The sequence below is a fragment of the Corapipo altera genome, unplaced genomic scaffold (genome assembly GCF_003945725.1).
Source record: "Corapipo altera isolate COAL_440 unplaced genomic scaffold, ASM394572v1 44, whole genome shotgun sequence".
NCBI lineage: Eukaryota > Metazoa > Chordata > Aves > Passeriformes > Pipridae > Corapipo > Corapipo altera.
Genome location: NW_020884880.1, coordinates 9,470,948 through 9,490,584, shown reverse-complemented (window position 1 = coordinate 9,490,584; position 19,637 = coordinate 9,470,948). Strand labels below are relative to the sequence as shown.

General features: G+C 38.3%; 1 protein-coding gene across 5 annotated transcripts; it reads left to right on the top strand.

The window, feature by feature from the left end:
* The first annotated feature begins 6 nt into the window (after positions 1–6).
* TMEM196 (transmembrane protein 196) lies at positions 7–19,228 on the top strand. Of its 5 annotated transcripts, none has more exons than XM_027639407.1 (5): positions 7–359; positions 11,854–11,910; positions 13,724–13,978; positions 15,857–15,930; positions 18,381–19,228. In XM_027639407.1, the coding sequence occupies exons 1-5, from the start codon at positions 213–215 to the stop codon at positions 18,385–18,387; spliced, it is 540 nt and encodes a 179-aa protein (XP_027495208.1). In that variant the 5' UTR covers positions 7–212; the 3' UTR covers positions 18,388–19,228. The 5 variants fall into 5 exon arrangements, with proteins under 5 accessions (XP_027495208.1, XP_027495211.1, XP_027495206.1 ...); XM_027639405.1 differs by having other exon boundaries at positions 8–377; XM_027639406.1 differs by having other exon boundaries at positions 31–371.
* The last annotated feature ends 409 nt before the right edge of the window (positions 19,229–19,637 follow it).

Here is a 19,637-nt window from a genome sequence, read left to right as displayed (position 1 = left end):
CTCCTCCGGCGCTCCCTGCGCGGGGCCCGGCGGTGCCGGGGCCGCCCCGCCGCCCCTCGGCAGCGCCCGCCGGCCGCGGATGCGCCGCTCCGCCCCGGCTGCCGCCGAAGGAAGAAAAGTTTGGGGGCGACTTAGGGCCGCGGGAGCGCCGGAGGAGAAGAAGGATGCGCGGTTTCCCCGGCTGATCGGGAAGGAAGGATGACCAAGGGAGGATGTGCACCAGCAGTCAGATCATCGGGAGCCTCCTGGTGCTCTCCGTGCTGGAGATAGGGTTAGGGGTGTCCAGCGTGGCCGTGGGGGCGGTCAGTTTCAGCCTGGTCCTCACAGAGCATAAACCTCAGCTGGGAGACTCTTCTCCGGTATGGAGCGGGGTGTGTGTACGTTAGCCATTTCACTCTCTCTTTAACTCTTTATGGTGATGGTCAGACCGTGCGAAGGCATCCCCCTTTCCCTTCTCTTCCCTTCCCTTCCCTTCCTTTCCCTTCCCTTCCCTTCCTCCCCGCGTGTGCATGCTGCGCCGAGAGCCTCGCCGGGTCCATTTCCGATGTGCATGCGGTACGGTCTGCACAGTCGTGGGGCGGGAGGCACGGCGGGGAGAGATGTGTGTGTGTGTGTTGGGCGGGGGGAGACCCCTTCTTCCTCGCTCCTTTCCGTTTTTCAATCTTGTTGTGCACAATTGAACTTTCTATGAACCCCTTCTCACACCTGGGAAAGCCCGATGCCTCGAGTGGAACACGGGCCGTAGCTTACAGTCTTTAAATTGAATGTGAGCTTTGCTTTTTAAAAAGAACAGCCCTATCCCTTACGAGGAGACAAGGAGACTGTTGGAAGGTGTTTTAAATTAATGTCAAGGGTATGTCAGCCGAGTCCCAGGCTTTTGGAGGAAAAAGAGAAAGAGGAAATGGGAAAGAAAAGGAAAGATATGTTCTCATGACCTGGACACCCCGAGCTTCTTGTAAAATGAACCAAAAAAAAAAAAAAATGAAAAACCAATAATGGGTTAATAGAAGCAGCATGTTCATATCACAGAGCATTTCTCACTTCTCAAAATGTTTCTTTATTTTTCCTGTTTGAGATATGCATGTTTCTAGGAAGAATTTTCCTCCAAATGGTTATTTATATTTATGAAACAAAGAGAAGAAATATTGAATAATCAGCCTAAACATGAGTGGGCATTTTTGAAGTCCAAGTCTGGTTTTGGCCAGCTTGGATTTTACAGCAGTATTTGTAAAAAAGGATTGTTTTGAGTTAACATGAGAAATGCAAAACACTCTTGATTGTTCACCTGCATAACCTCCTGTAATTTATAGATTCATTCTGACAAAGTACTTCATGTAATATTTTCACTGTCAATAATTATTAATTATTGACAACAGTCATAAATATTTTTGGCAGTATATAAACATATAAACACAGACATAATTCTGCACTGCAGAACAGGTAGGCGAGAAATGAAAATGAAGATCAGATCAGATAAGACAGTGGCCAACAGGTAATGATATTGTCAAAATCACTTCAAAATGGGAGGTTTCTGATCGTTGCTGATGAAGAAAAAAATTACTTACAAATGTGTCTATCTGAAGATTTAATGACAGAGGGCAATATCCTGGGTTTCACTGAGTCAAAGAGCTTTGATCAGTCAGTCACATCAGTATTTTATGCAGTGATTGTATTTTGTGACAACGCTACCATAGCTGATATCATTTCATGACAATGCACATTTCCTGCACAACTGCCTCATTCATTTTTATGCTATCTGTACTACCACAATTTGTACTAGCCATAGATTAAAATCTGCATTAGATGTTGGCTCCAAGGACCATATAATCTAAGCGAGACAGATATAGGATAAAAGAGTGTAAGGGAGTATGAAGAAACAACAAAGCACAACTGAGTGGTATAACAGGTGGTTGCATTAACACACCAGCAGTCTGGCTGATTTCAAGCTGTTCATAGGTAGAGTTTTAGAGAGGAATGAGAGAGAGGACAATAAAGTGTTTTTGCAGATGTTTATAGGAAATTATCCTCATATGTGAGTGCAGAGGCATGGAAGGGAGCCCAAAGGGACTTGTTTGCAAATGTAACAAAGGATGCCCACAACCAGAGCCAGCAGAGGCTGGCATGGCTGGCATGAAGTGCTGGGAACTGAGCAAAAACTACAGGTTGGGTAGGCAGAGAGAGGCCTTATAGAAACTGTAAAGTGGAAGCAAGCAGCTTATGCTTCATGTAGCAGAGGAAATGAGAAATCACAGTAGCATGTAGAGTGGGGTGACATGGTTATGAAGGCTTGCTTACTTTTCCTAGAACTAAAGATCTGTGGTCTAAATTGTCATCATTATAGCACTCTCTTTGTACTACTCCAGCACTTCGAACTGTCTGTTAGGTTGCATTCTTCTTACTTAGGGCACTAGCAGCTGAGACAGGAAAAGAAAGGGGCCAGAGATTTACTATTCTCCAGGAATGTTTATGGACATGTGGGTAACTAGATCCAAATTAGAACAACTGGAGAAAGGTTTGTTTGGACAATCCTCAGGATTGTCCTGTTGCAGAAGTGGCACGAGCCACCTTTCTGTTCACTGGATCTTACACTGAATTCATGTTGCCTGTATTAAAGAATATATCTTCCCTAAAATATATTATTTTCTTCTAATTCACATTCTTGAATCAAGGTTTTCCTTTGAGAAACATACACTAAGGAAAATAAAGGGACATTAAAGGAAAAACTAGTTCTTTGACATGTTAGAATGCAAGACACTTGAGTTAAGTTGAACAGTGTTATGCCTTCTGTTGTAATCTACTTTGAAATACGCAGAAAACCTTTGACCCTGTTCTATCCTTTTATGTGGGTGTAACTCAGCAGAGACCCGAGTTCAGAAGGAAGTAGATGAAGATAGCATCACCATGGAAACCTTAACCTGAATTCCTAAAATTTGGGCATCTTAAAAATCATGCACATTCTGTCTTCTATACTTGCCTCCCTGCAATGCTTTGCATTTGATGAACTTTAGCTTTTTTGTTAAAAAAGTTTTTCTTATTGTTCACTGTCTCCATTCAGACAGATAATTTACTAACATACCTGTCCTTAACCGTGTAAATCCCACCCATAGGATTAGAGATACAACTGAAGTTAAGCATGGGCTGAAGTGATCTGATCATTGCATGCCCTGCATTATGTATAAACAAGCCAGTGACAGTAGAGTAGACTAGAACTAAGAAATTGAAGGTCTAGGCAATGTCTACATCAAAAAATGAGTGGAAAAGGAAAAAAAATTCTAAATTTGTTGTTCTCATTGGAGTTGAACTGGATTAAGATAGTAAGAGTTGTTTAAAATTTAGCCGAAAGAAAACAACTGAAGGTGTGACAGACTTCTCAAATTATCTGGAGCATGTGGAGACAACTATCCAATTTACATCATAGCCAATCTGTCCTTTTTTAAATAGGCCATGGCTGCTAAATTGAAAAAAAACCACCATAAAAACAATCCCAAATACCCGAAGGTGCACATGTTGTTGATTTCTGAATTTTCTTTCTATTATGATTTATTGGGATAAAGTATTCCACAGGCTGTAATCAGTGTTTCCCAGATTTCTCTCTTTCTCAGAAATTGAGGTATATTTCTGAAATCCACCATTCTAATTCAGTTATATGACGTACTATAGAAATGATCCAATCAATGAGAATGCTGAACCAATAACACTAACACAGTAAGAATGACAGCATCCATAGCAAAGGCTTTTGCACAAACAAAAAAAATCAGAAGATAATAATCCAAAAGGTATTCCCAGATATTTTTTAAATGGTCACATACTTTCACATCTATATTTAGAACATAGTGGCTGCATCACTATCGTTAGGAGTAGTGACTAGATATTCACACACGTGTATGGTTCTAATGCTTATTTATTCTGCAGTGGTGAATAAATTATTGCTATATATGAGGCTCCCTCACAGAGAGAGAGAGAGGGAGAGAGGGAGAGAGAGAATGAGAGACAAAGGCCACATCTTTAGGCAAATATGGAATCCACCTTTATGTGCAAGAGAGATACCCAATGATTCACTTATGGCTATGCCTCTCAAGAGTAATTGTTTCTTCCCTTATTAAGACAAATACCTAAATTTATTTGAGAGATATGCATTTTCTATATGTTGGTCTGGCTGCCTGTCTGTAAATAGAGGCAGAATTATTGTTTCCATGATTTTTGATTTTAGCATAGTGGAAGTTTGCCTGCCCATTAAAAATCTGCATTTATAGTTTGGCTACAGAAATTTGTTCCAAGATGGCACTTGAAATATTTGATTTAAATGACTTTATTTTTTTTATCCAGGATTTGAAGGAAAAGAAAAAGTGTAAGTCTGTATGGAGCTCTCCCAGAGCATGAACATCATTTTAGACTATTAAATCAATGTTGGTGGCCTAAAATTTTAAAACACTAAATTTTGCATTTAGTTTTTACTGCTGCCAAGTTTCCTTTGGAAAGAACAGTCAAACTATTTTTTTCCCCAAAAAATAACACTAAAAAGACAAAATGCAGATGTGATCCTACTTTATTTTAACATGTGCACTGCATTTTCATCAAACTGACCATATTTCTGTCTGGCTCCCACTCCTGATGAAATGAATCTCAGGACTTTCAAAGAGCTCAGTGGAAGCTGGGAAGAGTTCTGTACCTATAGATAAGGAAGGATGTACCAAGTGTGGGAGCTTCTTGCCTCACATAGAGTCAGGATATTTCACTCCAGCTGAAGTATTTCAATAGGTTTTCCTTATCATTCAGAGACTCTAGAGGCATGAACCAATCTGGAAGATAGTCTATCTAAGGGGACTTGTAGTTCCTAGGTTGAATTTAGAGGATCTGTTGAATATAGGCTGACTTAAACACATGCTTAAATGTTTTGCTAAGATAAGACTTTAAATCACCTGCAGGGAATAATCTTTAATTTTTTTTTTTTTTTTGAGATGTAAGGCATCTCAAAAGATAGAAATATTTGATAGAAATATTTGATAGAAAACCAACAAAAAGCATTATTTCTATTTGTTATTCTGACAGGCTGTAAACAAATTAAATAAATATTATTATTTTGTGCTGAGAATTTAAGTGTTTTTGGAGATGAATAGAGGTTTTTTGAATCACTGATAGCAGGTAGACTTTCAGATTCAGACATACACTTCTAAATTTCCTTGAGTGTTTCCAAAAACCATTTCCCATCTGTGCAGGTCTAGCAGATGAATGGAAACACTAATTACAGGGACTGGGATAGAATTTAAACTGCTTGAATATGGCTCAAATCAGTGGAAATTGTAGCAGCACCTGAGCTGATAAGATCCAACAGCACACTGCCAGATCAAGGTATTAGCTCAGTTTAGACATGTTTTAACACTATGTCTTACTTTTAACAGAGCCTCCACTCTCAGCATGACAGATTTGGTGGAACACAGGGTTGGGTTGTGGCAATGCTGTTGCTGCTGGTTCTATGCCTGGATGACTTTCAACCTACTACCTAGGCTTGCTCTTTTTGCCTGTTGTAATTTTTCTTTAGTTTGATGCCTGTGTTTTCAGGAGTGGATTCTGTGCCCTTTATGCCTCCACTAAGAAAACTTAATTCTTGTTCTGAAATACTGCTTTGAAGAAGAGTTACAATTAGATATACCTCCTCTGTTTAGTTCATCCGTTAGAGATTTCAGCTTTTTCTCATTTGGATGGAGTTGAAACATCATTATTAAATACAGTCATCCTTTCCTTACATTATTAATTTCAAATTCCTGGTTATTCTTCTGAAAGTCACATGTTTATGCAGCTTTAGTATATAACACAGATTGTCTGGTTTACTACCTGACAAGGGTAAATAAAAGTGAAGCTGTTGACTGTGTCTTGATGGCTTAGTCTTCCAAGTAGAGGATCATTTGAATAGGTGTGATACACTTTAATTTTCACTGTTATATTCCATTTTAGAATAATTTCCCTTCTTCTATCTCATCAGATACATGTGGATGACCCAGAATGACTGAGGACTTTTCATGGAGTGTATATAGCGTAGTGGTCTTCTGCATCATGAAAAATGACTAGGGATCAAGCAGTCCTTATATTCAACAGGATTTCTCTACTATTTTGTTCAGTCTGTCTACAGAAAATTTTTCCATGTACAGTTTTCATTTTTTCAAGGGAATTACACTCATCATTGCTTTTGCCTCTTCAAAACAGAAGGCAGAAAGGTTTCTTAGCCCCAATATATAAAATATAGTCCCTTTTATTCTACATGGTGGAAAGCAACAAATCTTTGGCTTCCTGCAAATATAAGTAAAACTGAATCTTTTCTTCAGACTACCAGGAAGAAAAGTACCCATTTTCCAGGAGAACGTGAAAGAGGCCAAGTCTTTTGTTCCAGAAAATATGAAATAGGGATGGATCCAAACCACAGAACTTGAATCTAAATTGAGATTTCAGCCTCCTTACCAAAATTTCTGGGTGTTTGGATCTGAGGTTTTGTTTCAAGCCAGTATTTAATATAAAGTAAATTAAAGCAGGCTCAAAATAAACATTCCCCTTTTCTGGGAGGTCCTTAGGTTTTTATTCCAAAGTTCAACAGACAAAAAGAGAGATTTTCCAATATGCATATTGAACATTAGCAGGCACAGCTGCAGTGGGAATGGCAAAGACTCTACCAATGCTACTGCATCACCTCGCAATCACACAGTGCTATCAGAGTGATTCTGACTGTGATAGTTCCCTGGTGAATCGTCACTGAAAGGGGGACTGAGGCACTCACAGTTCACTGAGTCTATGTAGCTTTTATGCTTTTTAGTATCTTTCTTTGGTTTTTTTACCATTCATCCAGTAGTGGTTATGCTCCTGTCTATCATCTATGATCATAGGATCATAGAATAAGGGTTGTAAGGGACATTAAAGATCACGTAGTCCCAACTGTCCCTGCCATGCACAGGAACCCCTCCCACTAGACCAGGTTGCTCAAGGCCTTGTACAACCTAGCCTTGAACATTGCCAAGGTTGGGTCATCCACAGCCTCTCTGGGCAACCTGTTCCAGTATCTCATCATCCTCACAGTAATGAATTTCTTCTTAATATATAGCCTAAAATTCCCCTCTTACAATTTGTACCCATTACTCCTTGTCCTATCACTACAGCTCCGATGAAGAGTCCCTCTCTGACTTCCCTGCAGGCTCCCTTCAGATACTGGAAGGCTGCTATGAGATCTCCACACAACTTTCTCTTCTCCAGGCTGAACAGCCCCAACTTTCTCAGCCTGTTTTTGTAGAGGAGGTGCTCAAGTCTTCTTATCAACTTTCTGGCCCTCCTCTGGACTTGCTCGAACAGTTTCAATACATGCCTGCTCTGCTAGTTTTGACACAAAACATCATATATATATAGGAAGTATGAATAAGTCTGCAATCAAATGATCCCTAGGATCAATGGGGATTGGTTGTAGTTAGTGATCTATGTAGGCTTTTAAGTGAGATTTTGGGATATTTTTTAGCATTTTATGTTTTTTTTTTCTTATGAATAATAATTAAAATGAAAGTCCAAGAGGAGACATCTGTTTTTAAACAAGCCTTAGCTGAGGGTCCCTATCTGGCTCCCATGTTATTTTGTAGGCCTTATTAGTTTAGCTTATCCTTAATGAAATATTTTAGTCTTTTTCTCTGCATGAATTGTGAACAATTCAACAACTGAACATTCTTTAAAAGGAGCTTATCTTCAGTGATATATTTCTTTTCCACTCCTCATTTACTGTATTTTCAGCATAAGTTTGTTTGCCTAGCCTACCTCAGGTGTGACATGGTTAGAAAATGTAACATTTAAAGAGTCCATGAGGTTGGTTGGTAAAAATTGATTGAGGATAATCAATAATCAAGTAGAAAGGAGCAAATCCTCACAATGACAGTGTTAGTTAGTCATGGGAAAACTGTAGTCCAGAGTAGCTCAACAGTTAGAAACCAAGTTTAACTGGTATGACATATTACCATGAAGATGAAGCCTTTCAGGATAGCCAGGAACAGACAGAGAGTGTCAAGAAAACAGAGCCTCTGGTGACTCTATTCCAGTTGGCAGTATTATAAAATAGAAGATTTGTAATTGAAAGACAAACAGGGACAAACACAGGAAATTCCTTTTCAGTTGATTTATATTCACATCCTTTTTCTGGTACAAAGAGCTAGTGTGGTTTCTGCCATCCAATTTTCATTACTGCTGATCACAACACTGGGACATCAAAAATTTTACAGGAAATGTCTATACCACAAAAAAAAAAAAAAAATCCCAAATCTCTAGCTATTCTATCAAAAACCAGAGAACAGAGTCTATCACATAATGTCCTATTGAAATCCTAACCTTTCTAGAGGTCTCCACATTGAGAAGCCTACCTAAAGAAACTCTGTATGAGCAGTGTTCCTGAGCCCTGTGTATTACTAACTCTCTCTCCATAAAGCAGGTTTCCACTACTCCCAGTGAATCAGTCTTAGAAGAGAGTGGTAAACTTGGCACATCATTTTCAAAGCTTTGCATGAGGTTTAATTGCCTGACACTGTGGCTCAAATTCATCCATTGGTTTTAGTTGCAAAATGCCTGCTGTCATAAATAAATAACGATACTGGGTTTTGGGCAAGCCTTTTCTCTATGAATGTAATACACTGTCATCTAAAAAATCCTCAACCTAAATAACGTTAATCCTTTGGTACTGCCCAAGTGCTTTTATTCTGAGATTTTTAACATATTCAGGCACGTAAGTGCATTCAGTTTCACAGTTTGTTTGTCTCATAGTCATATGGATTATAAAAACTTAGGCATGGTCATCTCACAATTACATAGAAGAATATGGAAGAAGCAGGAACACCCAACTTCTCTGAGTTAGAATGGAATAATTTCAGTTGGTTCTCTTTTAGTTCTTCAACTGAGGAACATGTTATTCCTTGTGTATGTGTATAAATACTGTAGATGTAGAGAAAATACATACAGAGTATACATGACACAATAAAATACTATCATAAAGTAATAGAATTTTCCAAGTTGTAAGGGACCCATAAAGATCACCAAGTCCAACTCCCTGCTCCCTGTTTCTCCTAGTACTAAACCACATGATTAAGAGCAGCATCCAGAATGCTTGACCTCTGACAGGCTTGGTATCATGGGGAGCCCCTTCCAGTGACCAACCACCCTCTCAGCGAAGAATCTTCCTCTCATGAAACTTCATTCCATTTCCTAGTGTCCTATCAGTGATTATTAGAGAGAGATCAGCACCCCCCCCTCCACTGACCCCCCTTGAGGAAGGTGCAGACTGTGTGGAGGTCACCCCTCAACCTTCTCTTCTCCAGGTTGACCTCATCCAAGTGACCTCAGCTGCTCATTGTAAGTCTTGCCTTTGAGGCCTTTCATCATTTTGGCTGCCCTCCCCTGGACACACTCTAGTAGTTTGATGTCATTCTTATATTGAGGCAGCCAAACCAGCACACAGTGCTCAAGGTGTGGCTGCACCAGTGCAGAGCAGGGCAGGACAATCCCCTCCCTCGATCAGCTGGCAATTCTTTGTCTGATGGCCCCCCGGACACGGTTGACCTTTTTTGCTGCCGGGGCACTGCTGACTCATATTCAACTTGTCATCGAGCAAGACCCCCAGATCTCTTTCCATGTGCTGCTTTCCAGTTTCTTGTCCCCCAGTATTTATGTATAACCAGGATTACACTGTCCTAGGTGCAGAATCCACTCCTGTTAAATTTCATATGGTTGGTGACTGCCAAACTCTCTAGTCTATTCAGATCTCTCTATAAGGCCTCTCTACAACTGACAGACTCCACAGCATCTCCTAGTTTAGTATCATCAGCAAACATTAGGAGTTGTAGATTAGCTCCATTGTCTCTAATTGGAGTAGAATTAGAGCATTCTTGAAACAATGGGTGACCTACTCTTTCATATTCTTTCAGCTTTGAAGGCAAATTATCAAACTCACAGTTTTTTAAACTAGTTATTGTATTGTACTCTACTGATTGTATTTTCGAGAACTCATTAATTTTTCTATATACAAAAAGTTCCTTTGAATCCTACTCATTCACTACAGAGAATAACTATATTATTAATCCACTTTATCAAATCTGACTGAATAGAATTTAATTACAAAGATGCCTTCAATAAATTTATTTTGAGGTTTCTGCATTAATGCTGAGAAATACAAAACACTATATGTGAAAATCTGAAGCATACCTGTTGAAGGCAATCTGCAATGACAGGACTGGGAGTGCACAGAAAGCCTGAGTGAAAACTTACGAAGCAGATATGATGAGCTGAAATCTCCTCTTCTTATGGGAAAGGTGTAAGGGGAGCATTACTCATTGGTGATTTTTTTTGTTTTGTTTTGCTTTTTTTCTATTATTATTCCAGTCAGTGGGCTCTAGTAGCAATTACTAGTTGTATGTCCTGGTATGTCCTGAGCCATTCAGCATCATGATATACATGACCCAGCCCTCTCTGTAATAAGACTGGTACTAAGCTCACATCCCATACTTCGTGTAAAGGTAAATAATACACAAAATATAACCACATTTATTCTGGGGAACTGATTTGATGGGTCTAACTTAGAGTAAAAACTCAGCTTAGATAAATGCATGAGCTACTTTAGTTGGAGGGAGATATGTATTAAAGGACCTCCTTAACTGAAATAGTGAGGTTGCAAAATTTTAGAGTGTAAATGAGATGTAACTGTAACACATTACATGGATCTTGAATGCCATATAGAAACCACCTAGGTTTTTGGTTTGCTTTTTTTCATTTCTTATGTAGCAGTCAGGTCTGGTCTGTGATTTAATCTTAAATCAAGGTCAATCACAGCCTTTTGCTAGAAATATTGTCTCAGTGCTAAAAGAATGTGAAAAATCCAGCTTTAAAACTACAAAATTACTTCCCAATAGGGGTGTAGGGTTAGCTTTGCTGAAAATAAGTAGCCTAGATTTCTTAATAAAGGAGTTTATGAGGTATCAAGGAAATCTTTTGACAGTATTACTAACACCTGGAGAAGGCCTTATTGCTTTCACGCAACTTCTGTATTTCCTACCATGACTGCTCCCTTGGGGACTATTCACTGTTTCCTTCATTAAACTTTTCTGTAGGAAGAAAAAGAGACATCAGAGAACATTATTGGTCTTTGACAGAGGTCACTATAAAGCATTAACATCAATTCATATCCGATGGTAGGGAGTGGGTTTGGTTTTGTTAATTAGTTTTTGCCTAATGCTTGATGCCACAATTAGCAGATCAGTTTTTGTGAGGGAACTACATAAAACAAAGTACAGATACCCTCATGCTATCTCTTGCAAAGTGAGTAGAGTAACCACCCAAAGGTGTACTCATATTTACAGCTGCACCCACAGAGCTGACTGAGTTACATTCTTGCCCAAAGTTCCACTGTTTTGAAGACAACAATCCATGTATGATCCCTCAGTTCAGATGGTAGGATCACAAGATTAAGTGCCTAAGCTATACTTGAAAGAAGATGATTTGGATCACTCACTACTACCTTGCTAAACTTTTCTGAGGAAAAAAAAACAACAGTAAAAAGGCATTTTTTTTGCTTGCAACATTGGGGGTTTTTTCTCAAGTTGTTTGGCCAAGAAGCTTAAAATTTGGATTTCCTTTCTTATGAGTAATCATGCACATTCTCATTCCAATTTCTTATCAGATAAGTATGTTTATGGTTGAGCTATAACTTCCTGAAAATAAGGTTTGTGATAAAAATGCTGACAAGTCTAATCATTTCCTAAACTACTGTTGTGGTTACCACCACAGTAACACAGTGAGATTTAAACTTCATACCTTAAATGATTAAATAATTGTTGGGTTTTTTTCTTGCAGTTCCTGCTTTGCGGCATATGTGGAATATTGTGCGCCAAAAAAAAATCTGGACTTGTTGTAAGTTTTTCCACTGCATCTATAGCACATAAGTATTTGAAAGGCATACTTATCTAACTTGAACTCTTTACTAGCGGCTTTCTGTGTCCAAGTGTTTTTGACAAAAACTTATACAAATTTCAAGTCAGCAATCCAAAAATGCAATCAGCACTTTGGGATACTCAAGCAAAACAAGGCAGTTCTGAAATGGCCTATGTAGGTCATGCTATTTAAGCCACACATCCCTATTTATCATTTTCTGGATAAACTTGGATAGGAAACCTTTTGACACAGATATATATCATGTCAATAAATGTTTCTCAATAACGTCACTGGATTGCATCTTTTCTCCTTCAAAAAACAATACTGGGCTGCCATCTCAATAAGGCTGCTGACCAAGTTTGATTCTAGATATCATAGCTGTTAAGTATTTTAATAAGTTCATTTTTCAATCTGAAATATGTGTAAGCGATGGTAGATGTTTTCTGTCTCTTCTAAGAATCAGAAGTGCAGTCATTTTTCTGACTGCAGCAAAATGGTGTTATTACTACACAAGTCACAGCAGAACTTTGTTAAAGACATGATCCCATTGTAAGTGACAATGCCTTACCTAATTTTCTGTCAGCTTGATTATTCTGCCACATACAGATGGGAGTCACATAAAACCAGTGTAAGTGCAAAGGAAATCAAGTGTTCTCTCAGATTATTTTTTAATATCAATGAGTTATCCTAAGCCCTGTTACAATGATAGCCTCATTTCTTAAAACATGCGTACCATATCCAGTTTCTAAAAGCTGTCTATTCTGGTGGTCTCATGGAATAGTCACTTGGCAGTGGACTGCAACAGACAGCCTCAATGCCACATTCCTGATGAAACTCCCATCCCAGTTGTGTACAGAAACAGTCTGCAAGACTCCATAAATTGTTGCTACCACAGTAGATCAGTACATATACAAAGCCATACTGAGAAACATAAAGACCCTTCTAGATCAACATGTGACAGGTCAGCAGTATCAAGGGAAGTGAATAAGACTTACTCTGATTAGTACTGTCTCCATAAGAAGGTCCTTTGCTCTTGAGCCATTTGTGGCTCAAGTACATCCTGAATCAGGATAGCATCTTTGTGATTAAAAACATCTCACTAATTGCAGCCTATTTCACAGCCTTCTAAAATTCCCAGAAACATTTTAATCAAGTTAAAATCAAATAAACCAAATCAACCAACCAACCAATGAAACACGGTCACAAAATTAACCTTCTGTAGAGCAACATCACAGATTTCTCTGTTGTTTCTCTTGCTTCTTTGACCAGCACATTCACAATGAATACTTCCAAAGTCCCCACAAAACCTGCAGGAAGCCTCCAATCTGCTGTCTGACTGAATAAATTATAATCGAGCGGGAGACAATCAGATGGCACAAAAAGCAAGAGATTGATTACAAACACGTGAGCCGTTCACTCCTGAGGCGTAGTGAGAAACTGCACAATAGAAAATTACAACACATTCTGTCATGTTACTGTTCTGCATGAAGAGATGGAAATCACATTTGTGCCCTAGCAGTCCTTCCACTGACTAGGTTTTAATATCATCTACTCGTTTTACCCAGCTTTATCTTACATGCAACATCAATATTAACTTTTTTATACCAGAAAGTAATGTATTCCCTTGGAGCAATGTGGGAGCTGAGAGAGTTAAAAACAAGTGTCTGTGTGGTGTTTTGCAGCCAGTGATGTTATCAAAGAATTGAATTATGGTTAGTCTCATTTTTTATATGCATGAATCCATCTCTGAAAAATGTTACTGTGACATAACTTCTCTTGTCTCTCCTGACAGATGATACTTTTTTCTGCCTGTTGCATCTGTGGACTAATTGGAGGAATCTTAAATTTTCAATTTCTTCGTGCTCTGACAAAGAAGTCATCTGCTCTCTATTCTTTGCATCTTGCCTCCATGTCTCTTGCATGCATTGGAATTGGTGGTTGCACCCTTTCTTCATGGCTCACTTGTCGGCTAGCCAGCTATGAACAAAGGCGAATGTTCTCAGAAAGAGAACATTCATTGCATCACTCCCATGAAATGGCAGAAAAAGTGAGTTGTGTGTCCTCCCTTATTTGTTCTGCTTCTCCTGAAATGTTACTGTATGTGTTAAAGTTTACAATTGGCAAGAGGTGTATTCAGTTTTCTGTTTTATACGAGAAAGATCTTCTGGGACATGAAATGCTGCCATTCTGTGTAAGCTTTATTATGTTGAATTATATGGAGCTATTTTTAGGTACTGTATATTTTCAGTACATCCATTTCAATGAAGTACATCCATTTTCAACATAATTCCATTATATAGCTATTCAAGGGCTTAGCTGCTAAATATAGCACTTCATAAATAATTTGAAGGCTTATTAATATGGATTATCATGTATTGTACAGTGAAAAAAGCACAGAATGCTTTCTGTAATCACATCATTGCATGCTTCCAGGATTTAATCAATTTCTTCCTCTCCCAAGTCCTCAGCTTATAAAGTAGGTTGTTTAAACACACAAGCCACAGTTCACGAATTTAGATAACCAAACCTAAGCATCCAAGGGCATATTTAGACACATAAATGAAACTGGACTCATTTGCAGCAGCACTGAGCATTTGCTTCCTTTCTCTATTAAAAGGAAGCTCACTAAGGTGTATAGGAAGGAACATGTTTAAGTGCTGAAACTGAAGCTCTAAAAGCTGGACACACGGGGTAAAAACAATTAATTGAATGGAATTCTTGAAATCAGCTCTTTGACTTCACAGATACGATTAACATTTAACTCCTTAAATGTTCACTGCTACCCTGTGCTTTACATTTGGACTTATTATCCAATGCCTTTCATTTGTGAAACGAGTAGAAAAGAGAACAAAAGTCAAGTGGACTGCCCACCTAAACCTCCACAGGCAAGTCTGCATTACAGTTAAGTTCAACAGTCTGTATCATATCTACTAAGACCTCTGAATAGCAGAGCAAGGATTAATTCACTCAAACTATAGAATGTTTTCAGATTTTCTGACAAAACACGATATAGCAGTTAATTTTCCATTGAGTAAAAATGACTTGTCACTATTCTTTGGTTTCTTAACTGAGATGAGACTCCAAGTAGAAATAAAGACTGAATTCACCTTAGATGATGTTTGAAACATGTTTTAGAAAGATGATGTTTTAAATGTTTTAAAAAGTTAAATAGTTAAGGTTACAACAGTAACATAAAGCAGGGTGATAAAATCAAGAGAAAAGATACATTTCTCCATCTCATTTTAAAATTAAGTAGAATTCTGATGAGCTATGGTCATGGTCTTGCAGGTGGTAGGCTAGATCTTGACTTTCAAAGAGGCTCTTCTCTCAACAAGGAAAAGGTGAGAGAAGAGAAGGAAAGGAAAAAGAAATGGCCTGGGAAGAAAAAACTTTCAAGATAAAGAAACCTGCCAACCCTACCAATTTGGGCTGATGATGACAATTTATAGCAATAGTTCACTGTCTACTTTCCCGGCCTGTTGATCTATTGAGCTTTCTGATGCTTAGCAGCAAGGACTGCCAGCTGTCCACATATCTTGGGTGAATGGCCATGGCACATGTGCAGAGCAACTCTATTTCACACGCTCAGCAGATGTGGGATGTGCCCCACTGATGGTGGACTTCCTGCATGTCTTCTGTAGGATCAAGTATGCATGTGCAGATGGCTTGATCTGGGACTTCCTAGACCTGTGGACTGCCTGCTACTGGCAGGGTTGAGTACATTAGCTCACAGCATGCCCCTAAAAGTAATGAAGGCTGCTTAAAACCTTACTTCAAATTAGGCCCGGATCTAGAAAATAGTTTTCAAGTGTTTTTTATATAAGACTATTTTGTATATTTATACTGATATACAGTAATATAGACATGTACTGCATGTGCATTTGTTTGTGCTATATTTATTGTATAATTGTTATATTTATATTAGAGATTGAGGGGTATTGAAATAACCGACCTGCCCAGCTGCCCGGTGATTCCCCCGACACCAGAGTTACCTCCAAGGTACGCTGAACACTAGGGAGCTACCATGTTGTTATGTCACTTCAGGAAGGGCCACCTCTAAGAGGAAGTCATAGTTTCAGCTAATCAAAATTGGCTGATGCTGTGATGTCACTCTGAGTCAGGAATGGTGCTTCCAGGTAGTGACATAACTCTACGTGGTGAACGCTGCAATCTGGAAGTAAGTCGAGTATTTAAAATATTCACCCTAGTTATAGGCATCCAAATACTCTTATTTGGATGTAACCACCATTGATTCACTCTGCGTCTAATCTGTATGCTCTTAATTCCTTGAATTTAGCAACTTTTTTAAAAAAAATGTATTAATACTTTTTTTTTTTTAATAGGACTATTGGGGAAAAGAAATTATTTTCAATAGTTTCTGAAATTATGATGATATTCTAATAGCTGATATCTGCAGAAGATTCAAGCGATAAAGCTGACAAAAGGAAACTTACTTATGAATAGCCTTCTGACAGATCATTGCTATCAAAATATGGCTGACTGTTAATTATGAGTAAAGGGATTTGGTATTCTTGGTCCCTTTCCCAGCTGACAGATTTCTTCACGGTAGATCCAACAAAGGCTTTAGGTACCTACAAATAAGCAAAACATAATGCCTCGTTTCAGAGCAAACAACCCCCAAAGTTGGATCCAGAGTCCAGTGTTAGGCATCCCTGTTCCTGTTCAGTATTATGAGGAGAGTAAGGCACCATACAAAAACATCCAACACCATCATCTGCAAATGGAGACCTGGGTGGTAGAAAATACTCAAAATTCACTAAGTTTGCACTCTTTATTTTCTGTGAGGCTTATACTTGATTCAGGAGTATTAACGGGCAAGGCTACGTGGTTTGATGGCCCTAAGCTTACTTTGTTGAGAGGAATAAGACATCCTTTCTTTCAAAAACTGTGCAGGGAACAATTAGGTCTTGTGATTTACTTTAAAAAGTAGCTGGTAATACCTGAGACAGGAGGCATCAGTGCTTCCACTTTATGTTAAACTCTTAAGTTCCAGTCTCTGCTTCCCAAATATTGTGTATTAAAAGAAGAGAGAGAAAGAGCAAGGCTAGTGATAAAGACAAGGTTGCATAATTTTCTTCTCTTTACCAAGAATCTCAGCTACTAAGCTATAAAGTCAGGCTTTCTTCCTTCCTTTTTCTTTCTTTTTCTTTCCTTTTCTTTCTCTCTTTCTTTTTTTCTTTTTTTCTTTTTTTCTTTCTTTCTTTCTTTCTTTCTTTCCTTCTCTCTTTCTGCCTTTCTGCCTGCCTGCCTTCTTGCCTTCCTTCCTTTCTTCTTTTTCTTCCCTCTGTCTAGGCCAATGAATCTTTCTTCACTTTTTTCATAGAAGCTTCCATGTGAAGGGGGACAAACAAATCCCTATTATTCCACTTTTTCTCCAAGTGTACCTAGGAAGAACAGAGGAATTTAATCTTTCCACACAGAGAAGAGCTTCTGGTCCTCATGCAACTATTTTAGAACTAGTTCCATAGTGGCACCTCCACCTCATCTACCAGAATTTTAAAAATACTCCAAGCTGCACTTTTATGTATGTCCATTCCTCTTGGCATAGTTAGATGTTCTCTGTCATTGGACATAAGCAGCAGATCACTTATTTCTGCATCCAGATTCAATTTGGTATGAAATAGGCCTAGGACTGCTCATAATAAGGCTGTTCTGACCATAAACTCTGTGTGGCTTTGCAGCCTTGAAGGTCAGGGAACTGCTTAATTACTGTAGCCATCTCCATGCTTAGGCAGCTGCTAAGTGGGTATTGTTTGGATTTCAATTTCAGAGTTAGAAAATCAAACTCCAAAGAAATCTTGCTTTAGGATTCTGACTCATGAACAGGTCAGCTTACTCTGGGATGACTCACCTGCCACTGGAGTAGCAATTGCTGAACTGCTAAAAATTGTAGACTGGCATGTTAAGGGAAAACCAAAATCAGGCCCATCCCAAGGGAAAGCAAGGAGTTAAGACCCTTAGATCCTGTTTGGATCCAGAACCTACTTCCCAAATGTCTGTCTCAGCAAGCATTTAATGGCATCTGTTTATGACATGTCAGCACAGAAAAGGGTTTGAATGGAAACAGAGACTTAACTACCATCTTGTTCTTTTGTAGATTAGCACAAAATTGATGCAATTTCAAAGGACAACATCAAAAAACTTGCACAGATGCCATCAATGCTGTATATGTGGTCTGAGTGTAACGTCCAACTCAATCACTATCAATGAGTCTATCAGCTTTCAAATGTACTTAATTTACGTAGGAAGAAATCTGATTTCTTTTTTTTTTTATAGTGAGATTTATCAAGCCAAATAAAAAATGTGAAGTTTTTCTGAATGTTTGAAATTCAGAATTTGTTCAAATTTTATTACAACCTTAACTAACTGAATTTTGATGACCATAAAATAATTCTAATTTTAATTAGTGTTTTCTATTCTTGTTCCAGGAAATGACGGACAATCTAAGCAATGGTGGCCCACATCTGATTTATAATGGAAGTGTATATTAAAGAGATTTTTAAAAGTTCCATGGAAAGAAGTGGTTTTAGAATTTTCTTCAGGAAAAAAAAAAAAGACTCCAAGAAACTGAGAAAATGGAACTATCTTAGCTTTTATGGCTCAAATGTCACAACTGCAGACCAGCACATTTGCAATTCCCTTTTAGAACCATGTTCAAAATTTGTCTCCTAAACATTTTGCGGATATACAGTATTTATTCACTTCCTGGCTACTGTCTCTCAGTTTTTTGTCTGAATAACTTTTCAGAATCGTGATAGTATTTGAAATAGACTTCTCAAGATTCTTATTCTCATGAAAACTCAAAAAAACAGAAAAAAAAAATTAAACTGGACCACATTTAGCCAGCTCATAGAAGGCAGAGAAAGAATGGCTCAGGGGAATCTTATTCTCCTCTCCACTTAGTAGCATCTGGTGTGATACGATGGCTTCAGATCATGGCATGGTACAGCAACACATCTGCACAGTCTCCCTCCACACATTCGGAGTGCATCCTGCCTCAGTTTTCCTATCCTCAGTAGATCATATCAAAAGAGAGTGCAAATTCTTCTTCCAAAAGGCTTCCATTTCATATACAGAGAGTAAATGAACAGTGTGCTGAAAACGACACCAATGTCTTTGTTTTGAAAGACAGAATGCTCTAAGAATGCCATAACTCAAAACCTCAATAATGCCTTGTTGTAAAGAAATTGTAAATATTTCCAATTTGTGAATGAAGTATATTTCGTAATTTGTTCATAAAAGATGACAAATAAAATGAAAACTAAACCAGAAGCTATAGAGAGATGTTTTGAGGTTTTTTTTAATTTTTAGAAAGATCTTGCAAAGCTGAACTATCATGCTTGCAGTTTTGTACAACATGCTGAAAAGTTCCTAAAAGGATAAAGCAAGCTCAGAAAGGAAAAAAATGAAGGCTGAACAGAGGCATGGTCAAGGTCAGAATATACTGGCAATTCTTCACCCCCACAACAGAGTTTGGAGTATATTAACACAGTATGTATGTTAAGAGAGCAGCTTTAACTGATCCCAAACTTTATTGTAGGACCTACTGGCTCATATAGCCATGAAAAATGGAAGATTCAATCTGCAACAGAACATATACAGCATAATATTCTTAGAAAATATTCACATAAAATTACTCATATATTACATAGTGAGTATATGACCATATTGTAAAGCCCAGTACT

Coding starts and splice junctions, on each gene's coding strand:
- TMEM196 (XM_027639405.1), top strand. CDS start 213: ATGTGCACCAGCAGTCAGATCATCGGGAGCCTCCTGGTGCTCTCCGTG. Junction 11,911..13,723: donor AAAAAAAATCTGGACTTGTT/GTAAGTTTTTCC, acceptor CTCTCCTGACAG/ATGATACTTTTTTCTGCCTG. Junction 13,979..15,856: donor CCCATGAAATGGCAGAAAAA/GTGAGTTGTGTG, acceptor TATTTATATTAG/AGATTGAGGGGTATTGAAAT.